Raw genomic sequence first — 12,227 nt, forward strand, 5'->3', positions numbered from 1 at the left:
AAGAATGGTCTCATATAATGTATTATAGTTCAAAGCACTCATAAAGAGGCGCATACATCATCTATTGCGTACAAATAAAACATGCAATACTATGTAACAATGGTGCCTTCTACGTGATAACCCAACGCCAACACTAAACTCCAAACCTATGACATTTCCTTTAGTGGCTCTGAACCTTCCTATACGACGGAGGCTTCATTGTCCTCCTAATCAACTTGCCCACGTATGGCGGGATCAGTGAAACAGCACCAATGGCTAGTACACGCCAGACGAATCCCCTGAGCAGATATTAGTAAATATGACACAAAAAGTTAAGGGCGACTTACCATGTTATCAAGAACTGAAGGTCAAAGTATCCGCCCAAGAAAGGTATGGAGCCGATATACAAGACGAAAGTACCAATGATACTGATGATCATAATGGGATGCCATGTCGTGATCTCAATGGCCACCATGAGAAGCTCGTTGAGCACTAGAACGGTATAGCTGACAGCAACCATCTTGGGCCCGTCGACTTCAGTGAGGATCTGTGACAAGCCCTGAATCATGCCGCCTTGGTAGATGGATACAAAGACCCAAACGAAGAAAGTTCTGTATGATAGAGATCGTCCAGAAGTGAGTTCCTTATAGAGCTCGGGGTAGAGGTTGGCAAGGTTCTCGTCCACATCCTTGTCTAACACAAGTGACAGTACAGGGGCTGCGGTATATACAGTAGCATAGCCGACAAGTAGCCAATCCTACAATCATTAGTTGTCAAGAACGGAGAAATTAAGTCCACGACTTACCTTGTATAGACCCTCAGGCTCAAACTTGATAGCAATACTATACATAGTCTGACACACAGCAATGATCAAACCGCGGTGGATAACAAACTGCGCGAGCTTAGCACTTCGCTTGTAGCTGTTACGGCCATGCCAGACCAATAGCTTGACAAGATGACAGAACTGCTCGATAGAAAAATCTGCCGCCAAACTAGCCTGTCGACCTTCCTTGCCAACAATGCCAACACCAACATCAGCAGCTTGGATCATTGAGACATCGTTGCCACCATCGCCTATACAGCATACGCGCTTTTTGGTGTACTCGCGGATGAGTTTGGCAACTTCGGCTTTTTGGTTTGGCGAACAACGGCAAGCAACAACGGTGGGCAGCTGGACGGCGATGGAGATAAACTCAAGACGGAAGTGTGTCAGAAAGAGAGTCAGACTTTCGCCATCTACCAAGAGACAAGCGTCTGTCTTGCTCCGGAGAAAGTCAAGATGTTCTTGGGCGTTATCCTTCTTCTTGAGCTTGGAAACTGTATAGATGTACTGGCCACGAGCCACCAGTTTGGAGCTGACAGCAACACATCTGGCTGTCTCGACCTTGTCACCAGTCAACATCCAAATCTTGATACCAGCATTGCGGAGGAGCTCTAGAGAAGGTTTCACGTCCTTCTGCAGCTTATCCTCGACACCAGTCACGCCAATGAGTTCCAAGTCATGTTCCAGGTAGTGCGAGACCACCCGCTGCATGCCAGCGTCACGCCCACTGATCGAAAGCGAGGCTTCTTGATAGCGAGCCGAGAACTCCTTGTACTGATCGTATGAGAGCTTCTTGCGACCAACGACCAGTGTGCGTAAGCCTTCACGCGCCATATTGGCGGTCTCCTCGTCGAGCCAATCGTTCGCTGCAACGATGGAGCTCATGACTGTATCAGCACCCTTCTGGAAGAACCAGATTTCGCCAGTAGAGAGACTTGGGTTCTTCACCTTGACGTCTTCGTGGAAGTGAACGATGATACCCATTCGCTTGCCTTCGGAAGTAAAAGGGAAAACGTCAAGGATTCGCACGCGAACCACTGGTCTCTTACTGTTCGTGTATTCCAATACCATACTCTTGCGATCTCGGTACACAAGCCTCAGCCCGACTGATTCTGTCCACTTTACAATGGCGATTTCGTCAGGAGATGATGCTTGATACCCAGTAACCTCTTTGCCATCCTCAATATCAACAGTAGGTGTAACATTATGGCAAAGGGCGAGTGCCAGAACTACATCTCGAACTCGCGTGCCAATCTCTCGTCTTGTACGTGTCGTGCCCATTGTTGTAGTGCTAGAGTATGTGGATGATGGAGTGATAAGCATGTTCTGGGCAGCAGCGTCTGCAGATGGCGGGATGTAGAAGCCTTGTTTAACATATGTTGACACTTCGTCCATTGCCTCGTTGGCATAAGACACAGTACCAACATGGATCTTCTTCATTTCCATCTCATTTTGGGTTAGTGTACCAGTTTTGTCGCTGAGCAGGTATTCGATTCGGCCGAGATCTTCTGGTATAGTACTTGTTCGAACAACTGCTCCAGGCATGCCAGGATCGCGTTGGATAAACCAGGAATATGCGCTCTTGCCCATGTCCAAGTTCACACGCAGACTGATGGGGACAATAGTAGAGAACAAAACCAAAAATCGCATAATCTTGACGTACCACACATTGTCCTTAGTGTTTCCGAAACCCTCGAGCGCGACAAGGATGATGGAAAGAGCCAATGTCAACGCGCACAAGATCTTAGTCAAAGAATTGATTTCGTATTCGAGCAGGCCGGTCTTGGAACGAGAGGGGGCTGTTGATAGAGCAGATCGCGTCTGGGGACCTGTGTACATGATGACGGCCAGGGTCGTGGCTTGGGAGGCGATCACAGTATTGGCCCATGCTGTGTTATCAATTGACAGAGCAGCCGTATGGGAAGCGTCAGAGTCTTGTACTGTCGCATGGTGCGCCAATGCATCCTTTCGAGATTCCACCAGCTCGATTGTGCCCAGAAACTCGTTTACCTTCCTGTCTGGCTTTCCACCGGTGACGCGCAGACGAACAAACTCCTCCGTTGGTAGATTTTGTGTGAGTGGTGAAGCAAGTCTGAGCTTCCAATCCGTCTCACCATCCAACTGATCGGTCCTGATGAAAGTCTCCCCTCCTGGTCCGCTTTCAGTCTCTTGCTCTGGTGCCGCTTCTGCGGGTTGTTTTCCTTTTGCTTGAGTCTCTTCGCCGTCGAACGCCAACAAGGTATCCTCCTCTGCTGGTTCTTCGGGAATTGATGCAGGAGCTGGCGCCTCGGAAGTGAAGCATTTTAAGATGACAACATCTGCAGGTACACGTTGTCCCTTTGTCAGTTTGAGAACATCACCAACTTTCAAATCTTTTGACTTGCGGCTGACTTCGACAACTCGCGAGGATGGCGGAGGTGCCTCGACATCGTCTTCCTCCAGAATGTCTGACAAATTCTCTCGAGCCCCCTTTGACTTCTTCCTGGAGTGTTTCTGTAATACTTCAGACTTGAGCAGTTTTCGTTGGCGTACAGGGGCAAGATTGGAGTCGGCATCCTGGAAAACCAGAATGTTGTACTCTTCCGAATTCGCTTCAGTGTCTCTTCGCCGTCTTGCAATATCATCGAATGCCTCCTTTCCCATGGTAATACAGAGTACAAACGCCAATGGTGCAATGTACGTTAATAAGTAGCCAATTCTCAGGGCGGGTATCGCCTGTGACAGTGCCACGAGAAGGAAGTACATGTTGAAGAAGAAAGAGAATTCGTTGTAGAGGGTAATGGGGAGGAATGTCAAGGCTGTGTACTTGGCATTTGAGATGATGTTGTTTGGAAACCGCACAGGTTGAGTCGATCCCACGGCCACATGTCGAGAGGAGGATGGGTCGTCGTCTTCTTGGTCCTCCGCATCGCTCGGTCCTGGTTTCTTCGAGCCCGACATGAAACTAGGTAGTCGTAAACGTGAAGATACTCGATCCGAGTTCATAGACTTCCGGCCTTGCGAAGGCTGGCCCCCTAGCAGTGGTTGATCATCCTCATTGTAGCCGCTTCCTTCCGACCATCGAGACGCACTGCTGTTATGTTCCCCCAATAATGCCTGAGAATGCTCATCGTTTCCGTCCCTGTCCTGGCCGAGGTCGCCATACCCGCGATTCCTCTTTCCAGCTCGCCGCACTCCACCCATGCGCAAGTTTCGCAGTGCTATCCGCGATGTCTGTGGCTCGGTTGAAGGGCGCTCGCTGTCCCTTGGAGCTGGAGTAGTTGATATTGGGTCGAGCTCCTGAATATCTAGATCAAGGTCGGAATCGGAGTCATTCGCGGGAGAGTCGGGTGGGTCGGAAGCTCGATATCGCGGTGAGGGCGGCATCCCTGGCTAAGCTCCTGACGATGAGGAGTAATAGAAAAGGTGCTGTGTGGAAGGTGAAGAACGGAGGATGGGAGCTAGCGGTGCTGCTCAGACATGCTGCGGCGATGATATGAGGACGTTTACGATTCTTTTCGTAGTCGTGCTTTTCTGATTGCAAGACTTTTCTCCCTCGTGTTCCTTGTCGGGGAATTCGGTGTTCGTCTTTGTTCTTTTGGTTGTATACTGTTGGAGGCCGTCGAATCTTTAGGAGCTCTTATCTGTATCGCATTTCAGGGTCGTAGTCGCAAAGGGATCTACGCGTTCAATGTCCGTCCGGCGAACTTGTTGTTGATGAATGCTAGCAGCAATCGAATAGAGGCCAAATTGTGTTTCGTTTGGTACACTTGATGTTTGCTGAGAAATGGTGACTCGTGTCTTGGCTCACCAGGGGACAGATCATTTCAAGACTGGGTGCTGTATCATTTGTATTGTCGGAGCCTACGCTATTGCCAAGCGTCCTCTTGGGGGCGTCACCTTTAAAAAGTGTCCCGTCCCGTTACCACTTACAGAGCCTGGTTCTCATAGATACCTCCGATACAGCTGTAAATTAGCCTTCTTCCAGGTACTTCACATGTAGCTTAGTGGGGCGTGGCGGTAGCTGTCCCTGACAGATTACGTGGAGGTGCATGTATGCTTACCCTGAACGACCTCATGAAATCTCTAGTTCGGGAATCTATGTCAACATGGGGATACGTTTGATTTCCACTACGTATTATCAGGCAGACATATTATATTTCAATTACATGTCCTACGTCACGAGCACACGCACGTACTTTGAATCATTTGTAAATTATCTATTTTACTAGTTTTCATTCGTTCAAAAGCTCCTGGGCCGTTGTTTAACTCTCTCGGACACAGAGTCTCATCATGAGAACCATCCACGCAACCCACGTTCTTATTTACGCTACTGAGTAGATAGATGTCTGAGGGAAAGGAGACAGATCAACATCAAGCTCAAAGGTTTTATGTTTATTACCGGAGATAACGATTTGAAATTAAACACTAGCCATAGGTATATATAATGCCCCTTTTTTTAATTTTTTTTTTTTTTAACCAAGAGCTGTAGATTTCAGCTGACTTCTATGAACCTTGCTTCTTTCCGTTGTGTTGGTATTCTCTAGTCCATGTTGTGCTATGAGAAAACCGAATCGAAGCTATTTTAGACATACTAACCGCCGCACCTTATTCATGATACGCCGCCAAAGCTTCAGAATGTGTTTCTATTCATTGATAGGTAGGTTATGTATTTGATGAGTACCTAGTATAGATGAGCCATGGTGTTATATCCAGCTCGAGTGACACTGCAAACAAATCACTAGCTACAGGGTAAGCCTGGACATGCACGTGACCGTCATAGCGCCTGAACGCGCCTGGTACCATGGAGCAGCTCGTTGGCTCAGCTTCAGTCGCAAATATTTAGAAGCTTCTGCGACAGCAAAAAACAAACCATCATCTCGATTATCACATAACGAATTGTCCCACTACACGAATCCAAGACACGCACCGATAAACCTGTAATCGAAAATAATAACTGTCGGCATATTCGACACCCGCCGACACCATGGTCCAGATCAGCGAGGTGAAGGGTAACAAGCGAGACAATCGCACAGCCGCCCATACTCATATCAAGGGCTTGGGCTTGAAATCAGATGGATATGCAGAGAAGCAAGCGGCCGGGTTTGTCGGTCAAGTCGGCGCGCGTGAGGTAAGGACTGATTGAATCGAACATTGACTTACGAATACTTATTCGGTTGCTAGTCCTGCGGCGTTGTAGTGGATTTGATCCGGGCTCAGAAGATGGCTGGCCGAGGTGTGCTGTTGGCAGGAGGGCCTGGAACTGGAAAGACCGCTCTCGCGCTCGCGATCAGCCAAGAATTGGGAACCAAGATTCCCTTTTGCCCCATCGTTGGCAGCGAAATCTACTCCACGGAAGTCAAGAAGACCGAGATGCTGATGGAAAACTTCCGAAGAGCCATTGGTCTAAAGGTCCGAGAGACGAAGGAGGTGTATGAAGGAGAGGTTACAGAACTCACACCTGAGGAGGCCGAAAACCCGTTAGGTGGCTACGGCAAGACCATCAGCACGCTCTTGATTGGACTCAAGAGCGCAAAGGGACAGAAGAAGCTCCGCCTCGACCCAAGTATCTACGAAGCAATTCAGAAGGAGAGAGTAACGGTCGGCGACGTGATCTATATCGAAGCGAACACGGGTGCCTGCAAACGAGTTGGCCGATCAGACGCCTACGCCACGGAATTCGACCTGGAGGCGGAGGAGTACGTACCCATTCCCAAGGGTGAGGTACACAAGAAGAAGGAGATCGTGCAAGACGTTACGCTACATGACCTCGATGTGGCCAATGCCCGCCCCCAAGGCGGCCAGGATATTATGAGCATGATGGGCCAGCTAATGAAGCCCAAGATGACGGAGATTACAGACAAACTTCGTGGAGAGATCAACAAAGTAGTCAGCAAGTACATCGACCAGGGTGTTGCTGAGCTTGTGCCAGGCGTTTTGTTTATCGATGAGGTAACACACAAACCATCCCCCCTATCATAACGGGACGGGAACTCTGAGGCTAACCGATATGACGTTTGACAGGCACACATGCTCGATGTGGAGTGCTTCACCTACCTCAACAGAGCCTTGGAATCGCCCATCTCCCCCATCGTGGTCTTGGCCTCCAACCGGGGAATGTGCACCATCAGAGGCACTGACGACATTGTCGCGGCTCACGGAATCCCTGCCGACTTCCTTACACGCTTGCTCATCATCCCTACAACGCCCTACGAGGCGGAAGAAATCAAGCGCATCGTGCGGATACGCTCATCGACCGAAGGCGTCTCAGTTTCAGATGCTGCCATTGACAAAATCTCGGAACACGGCGTCCGCATCAGCCTGCGGTATTGCCTGCAGCTGTTGACCCCTGCAAGGTAAGTCACTGTGGCGAGAGGGGAGACCCTTTGGCAAAATAATCCGAGACACAGTTGCTGATTGAAGAAATAGCATTCTGGCCAAGGCCAACGGCCGCTCGCAAATCGACGTTCAGGACGTTGCCGAGTGTGAGGACTTGTTCCTTGATGCTCGCCGAAGTGCCGCCCTCCTCAGCAGCGAGGCCGGGCGAGGATACCTCGCGTAAAAATGAGAGGCTGCAGAGCCTGAGGGCGTTGAATTTCAGTCTAGAAGGCGCTGGGTGCGAAGGGAGACGTGTCATAATTACTACTTTTTTAAGGAGCTACGTGGTTGATAAGGAAAGAAAACACCTGACCTCTAGCTATTGTGTACTTGATAGGGAACCATGGAATACTACAGAGAATTGGCGTCGGGTTGGCTCAGATTGGCCACTGGCTATTCACCATTGGCCATATCAAGATGTGAGAGAGAATGGTATCTGCAGATTCCTGTCTAACTTTAGCTCGCCTCTAACGTCGGTGGGAGGTGTGTGTCTCCCTTGTCTTGTGCTCCCAGTATGTTAAGCTAAATCTAGACCCAACAACAAAGTGGCACCCTCCTACAAGCTCTTTGATCGTTCAGCAACCACTTCAACTTTGGCATCCAAGCCCTAGACACTGGGTCAGATGGAATTGGGTGGTGGAGAGGGAGCAATCCTGCGTTACCAGTGCCAGCCGACCTCATCTTATTTCAGCTGCCGTCTCAAGCTTTGATGGGAACAGTTGGCCTGCATAACTAAATATGGTTAGATTTTCAAATAGAGTCGCCCTTGGACGAGTTTATGCATCACGTGCTACGTATAAACTTGTGCCAATCCGGGAGACGACATTGTCTTTGTTTCAGTCCCTACTACCAAGCATTCCAGCCCCAGACTCAGACTAGACGTAGTCCACATTCCGGCTCGACATTACACTGCATTGTCGTTGTTGGATGAGGCTGGAATTAACAAGGGGTTAGTTAGACTGCTAGAGTCAGAATGTGTTGTGCTTGGACCAGTTGAGGATCGGTATTCACATCATAATGAGTGGACGTGCTCTGGATGGGGAGACAAAAAGATGGACCAGGGAGGAAAGGGAGAAAAGATGATATATCATGGCAGAGTCCGTGGGTCGTGGTTCTCTTTGTGAGCGTTTCTTGTTTTCCGTCCTGTTTCGCTGGGTCCTATCACATTCGCTCATATTACCACACACTCTCATTCTCTCACTTGTCCCCAGGTTTTAACTTATTAACAGACCCCGGTTCTCTTTTGTCCTACTTTACTAGGGACTGCACCCGACTGCGGCAAATACCTTGTTCCCTGTTCCTGGTGCCGTACACTTCCTAGTGGTCGAGTGGCCACGGAAGTGCAGCTGTTACTGCCGACAGGCCGGGCCATACATATAATGTGCAGACGCAGGACCAAGCTCTAAGCCAAACCTGCAGAGAACCGGGACATGCAAGGGCATTCCCCGCTGTTTACTCTTAACAGGCTCTGGTGCAGAACGGCTAATATATCTTGCGCATTGGTAAAGAACACAGTGGGAGAGTTGAGCTGAGTTTGTCAAAGAACAAGAGGGTGTCATTGGATGATAAGAGAAAGGCTAAGAAGTTGAGGCGGCAAGAAAAGAAGTGAAGAGAAGGGAACTCTGGGGGATCTAATAAAAGAAACAAGAGAAGGACAAGACAAGAGATCAAAGACGGAGGCGATAATGAGCCACGCCTAATTTCCCACATTAGGCCCCAACGGAAGAAAGGAAGCGAAAGGAAGAAAGAAAGAAAGAGACAGGCATTACAGGAGCAAGCAGTTTCATTGTTCTTTGGAGGCTACTGAATGGGCTACCGTTGAACACACAAAGACACGGCCCTGCACAGACAGACAGTGGCCCAACACTGCGAGAATCATCCCATCTTCTTTCAGTCAAGAAGGGGAAAAAGGAAGAGAAGAGCCTATTCTGAGGAGAGAAAAGGCCAGAATAGCACACGATCATTGATTCTATCTTTATTACTTCCTATATCTACCTCAGCAAGAAGTTGCGTCGTCTCCTCAGCTCATCTCTCGGCCTCAATCTCAACGACATCGAGACCAGGGTACAGGGTCTACCACTTCCCGTTCGCTTGCCCGTCAGAGGAACCAAAGGAAAGGAAAGCAAAGCAAAGCAGAAGGAAAAGTCAAGCAAAAATGACACAGGTCATCTCTTTGGTTACGCCCTCCCAGGCTATGACCCCGGCCCACTCCCCCATGGATTCTGATGACTACGATAGGCCGCGAGCCTTTCGTGCACTCCCCGACACTCCAGACTCTCCTAGTCCTCGCACTGCTGGCTTGGGTAGAAAACGTGCCGCTCCCATCAACACTTCTGACGCTAGCTATGGTAGACTTGAGAGACTCAAACTGAGTACGCCGAGCAGTATGGCAAGCAATGAAGCTACAAGAGATATCTGTCTCTGCACTCCGGCACCCAAGATCCCACGACCTAGGAATGGTGAGTCGCTTCTTTATTTTTTCTTTCTTTGTTGAAATACTATTTCGCTGGTCATGATAGTTAAGCTTGGAGTTGTGGACAGTGACAACATTTATGCACAATCATCCTCCGATATATATTCAGCATCATAACTGACCATCACCAATAGCTTTCATACTGTATCGCCAGCATCACCAAGCACAGGTTGTCGCTCGCAACCCAAACCTATCCAACCCTGACATCTCCAAGATCATTGGAGAACAGTGGAAGGACGAGCCGCAAGAAGTCAAAGACAACTGGAAAGCACTGGCAGATGAAGAAAAGCAACGCCATCAGCAACAGTACCCTGACTACCGCTATCAGCCACGACGTGGTAACAAGTCGCAAGGCCTCCGATCAGGATCTGTCTCCGCTGATGAATCTGGAAGATGTTTAAAGTGCAACCTCCGGTGCATTGCAACGCCTTCAACGCCCTCTACACCCTACCCTCCCACACCAGTGGCAAGTGAAGGCAGAGCTCCCCCATATCCATACACACCGGCTTTGCGTGATCCCGAGGCAGCTCGTCGTGCAAGTTTTGGTAATCTGGCTATGAGACAACAACAGGCCTCCAAGCGTTCTCCCTATCGCGAAGGAGAGGAATACGGCCCCGAGTCGCCAGAAATGAAGAGGCGCCGCTACAACACTGCTGTCGGCTATCACCCGATATCATCGCCAGGGACAATGGGACGGGCATTGTCACTTGGAGCGGCTCCTCAGAGACCGTACCCTGTCACGCCTCTGCCCGAGCCGTACTTTACTAGATCAAAATCAGGCCCGATGCCTCCCCCACCTCGACCAGCAGCAGGAGGACCTTGGCCTGGCCAGGAACATCGAGGCCAGCACCCTTCCTATGATGACGAGTCCCTCAGACTTCCCCCACTGCAGACTCAAACTGCCATGTCTCCCACGAATACACAAGAGGTTGATATTCGACAGCTCCAGACTCCAGTTACGGGGCTTGGAATATCGAATGCTCGAGACCCCCAAGCTAGAAGCGTGGAGGCCATGGTCATGTCTATTCCATTCACGCGAAAGCTATCTGTACTTTCTAAGATAAATCACACTCCGATCAGCTCTCTAGGTTCTGGAACCTTGTCTCTCGAGAAAGTCGAGAATAGGGGGGCTGTCATTGCTGTAGAGGGGCCGAAACCAAGAATATTGAAGCAGGTTGGCTTGCTGGTTGAGAGAGCACTTTCGACCTCTAACGAAATCGCGCTCAAGACCTGGGGACAGATGACTGAAGACGAGACCAAAAGCAACGAAACTGGCTCCCAGGATAACGACGAACCTTCAGACTCGAACCACAACCTTGCATCATGTTTTGAAACGATGATACAATGGCACCAGAAGTCACGAGAGATGGTAAAGCACATCACCAGCCAAACCGAATCACTGCGTGGCTCACAGCGGAAAAGGGACTCGGACTCACCAATTTCACAACGTGGTTCAGTTGAAGAGGACAACGCCTCCAAATCATCACGAGATGACAAAGGTAGTTCAAAGATACCGGTTGCCCTTATTAAGGAAGGATTCAGCCTCACTCTTTCGGACTCGTTCGCCTGTACGATACCCATTGCGGACGCCTATGCACCGATCGACCATTGGCAGTGGATGGCCACCCTCTGGCGCGGTACCATAAATCCCGACCTTGTTATCTACGTGAAACCAAGTCTAGAGGACGAGATCGCGAAGTGCGGAACGGTCGATTCATTCAAGGGGCTCATGGTTGTCCGTGTTGCGGTGGGTAAAGACTTGGATGATGCAACTGAACGACGAATTGTTTTTGAAGTCATTGAATGGGTGCGGGGAGGGAGCTTCAGAGGGAAAGTCGACAAGGGACGCTGATGTGATCGAAATACGATAATTCTGATCTCTTTTTGGAAGTGGGCGATGAAAAGGATATTGCCAAGACTACCTACACCTGGATCTGAGGATAAAGCTTACAGCACCGCATAACCGATGGGGTTGTTTATTTGGAGGAAAAATGTGCTGGTTCAGTTAATATCACATTCCTGTCAATGAATGGGAGTAAACATGTAAAGTTTAGTAGTAGGAGTCCATGGCGTCAATACTCTCAGATCTGTTTGTTTATTTACATTCGTTTCCAATGATGATCATAGTCTGAGCCAAGTCCGGAGACTAAACAAACAAAGAATATGACCTTGAATGCTAATTATAGCTTATAGAGATAAGTATCTTCCTATTCTCTTTGTTCGGCATATGTACACCTGACGTCTTATAAGGGAAGCAGATGCAGCTATTGATATCCAATCCCTGCAAATCGGTGGAGTTTGAGTTTACCCCTGCAGCAAATGTACGTACCTTAACCGCTAAACGCCGGGAATGACTGCCGCCATCGTAATTTATCCGTGAGGTAAACGCGCCCGCGACCGACTCTAGGGACTTAGGTAACTCAAGTACCGCTCCACTACCTAAGTACGCACTACACCCAGACAGCTCCCCTCCCGTCTAATTACTACTGTACGCGCCTCAGGAGACTGCCCAGCATCAACAAAGACAAAGAAAAGGCCGACGACTCCCCTCCCCGACACCGTTCAAGAACACCTCAAGCACTAACGGTGCCGACA

General features: G+C 49.4%; 3 protein-coding genes across 3 annotated transcripts; 2 read left to right on the forward strand and 1 right to left on the reverse strand.

Moving 5' to 3' along the window:
* Positions 1–160: 160 nt before the first annotated feature.
* On the reverse strand, positions 161–4,168 carry J7337_006856 (uncharacterized protein; the record flags this gene model as incomplete). Its single annotated transcript, XM_044824515.1, has 3 exons — positions 161–278; positions 327–736; positions 785–4,168. 3 exons carry the CDS (start codon positions 4,166–4,168, stop codon positions 161–163), a joined length of 3,912 nt encoding a protein of 1,303 aa, XP_044680172.1.
* Positions 4,169–5,768: 1,600 nt separating this feature from the next.
* RVB1 (RuvB ATP-dependent DNA helicase pontin) lies at positions 5,769–7,343 on the forward strand (the record flags this gene model as incomplete). Its single annotated transcript, XM_044824516.1, has 4 exons — positions 5,769–5,912; positions 5,966–6,733; positions 6,806–7,137; positions 7,211–7,343. The coding sequence occupies 4 exons, from the start codon at positions 5,769–5,771 to the stop codon at positions 7,341–7,343; spliced, it is 1,377 nt and encodes a 458-aa protein (XP_044680173.1).
* A 1,971-nt stretch (positions 7,344–9,314) lies between these two features.
* Positions 9,315–11,484, forward strand: J7337_006858 (uncharacterized protein; the record flags this gene model as incomplete). Its single annotated transcript, XM_044824517.1, has 2 exons — positions 9,315–9,618; positions 9,767–11,484. The coding sequence occupies 2 exons, from the start codon at positions 9,315–9,317 to the stop codon at positions 11,482–11,484; spliced, it is 2,022 nt and encodes a 673-aa protein (XP_044680174.1).
* Positions 11,485–12,227: the final 743 nt, after the last annotated feature.

This window comes from Fusarium musae, chromosome 5 (assembly GCF_019915245.1).
Source record: "Fusarium musae strain F31 chromosome 5, whole genome shotgun sequence".
In the NCBI taxonomy this organism is placed as follows: Eukaryota; Fungi; Ascomycota; class Sordariomycetes; order Hypocreales; family Nectriaceae; genus Fusarium; species Fusarium musae.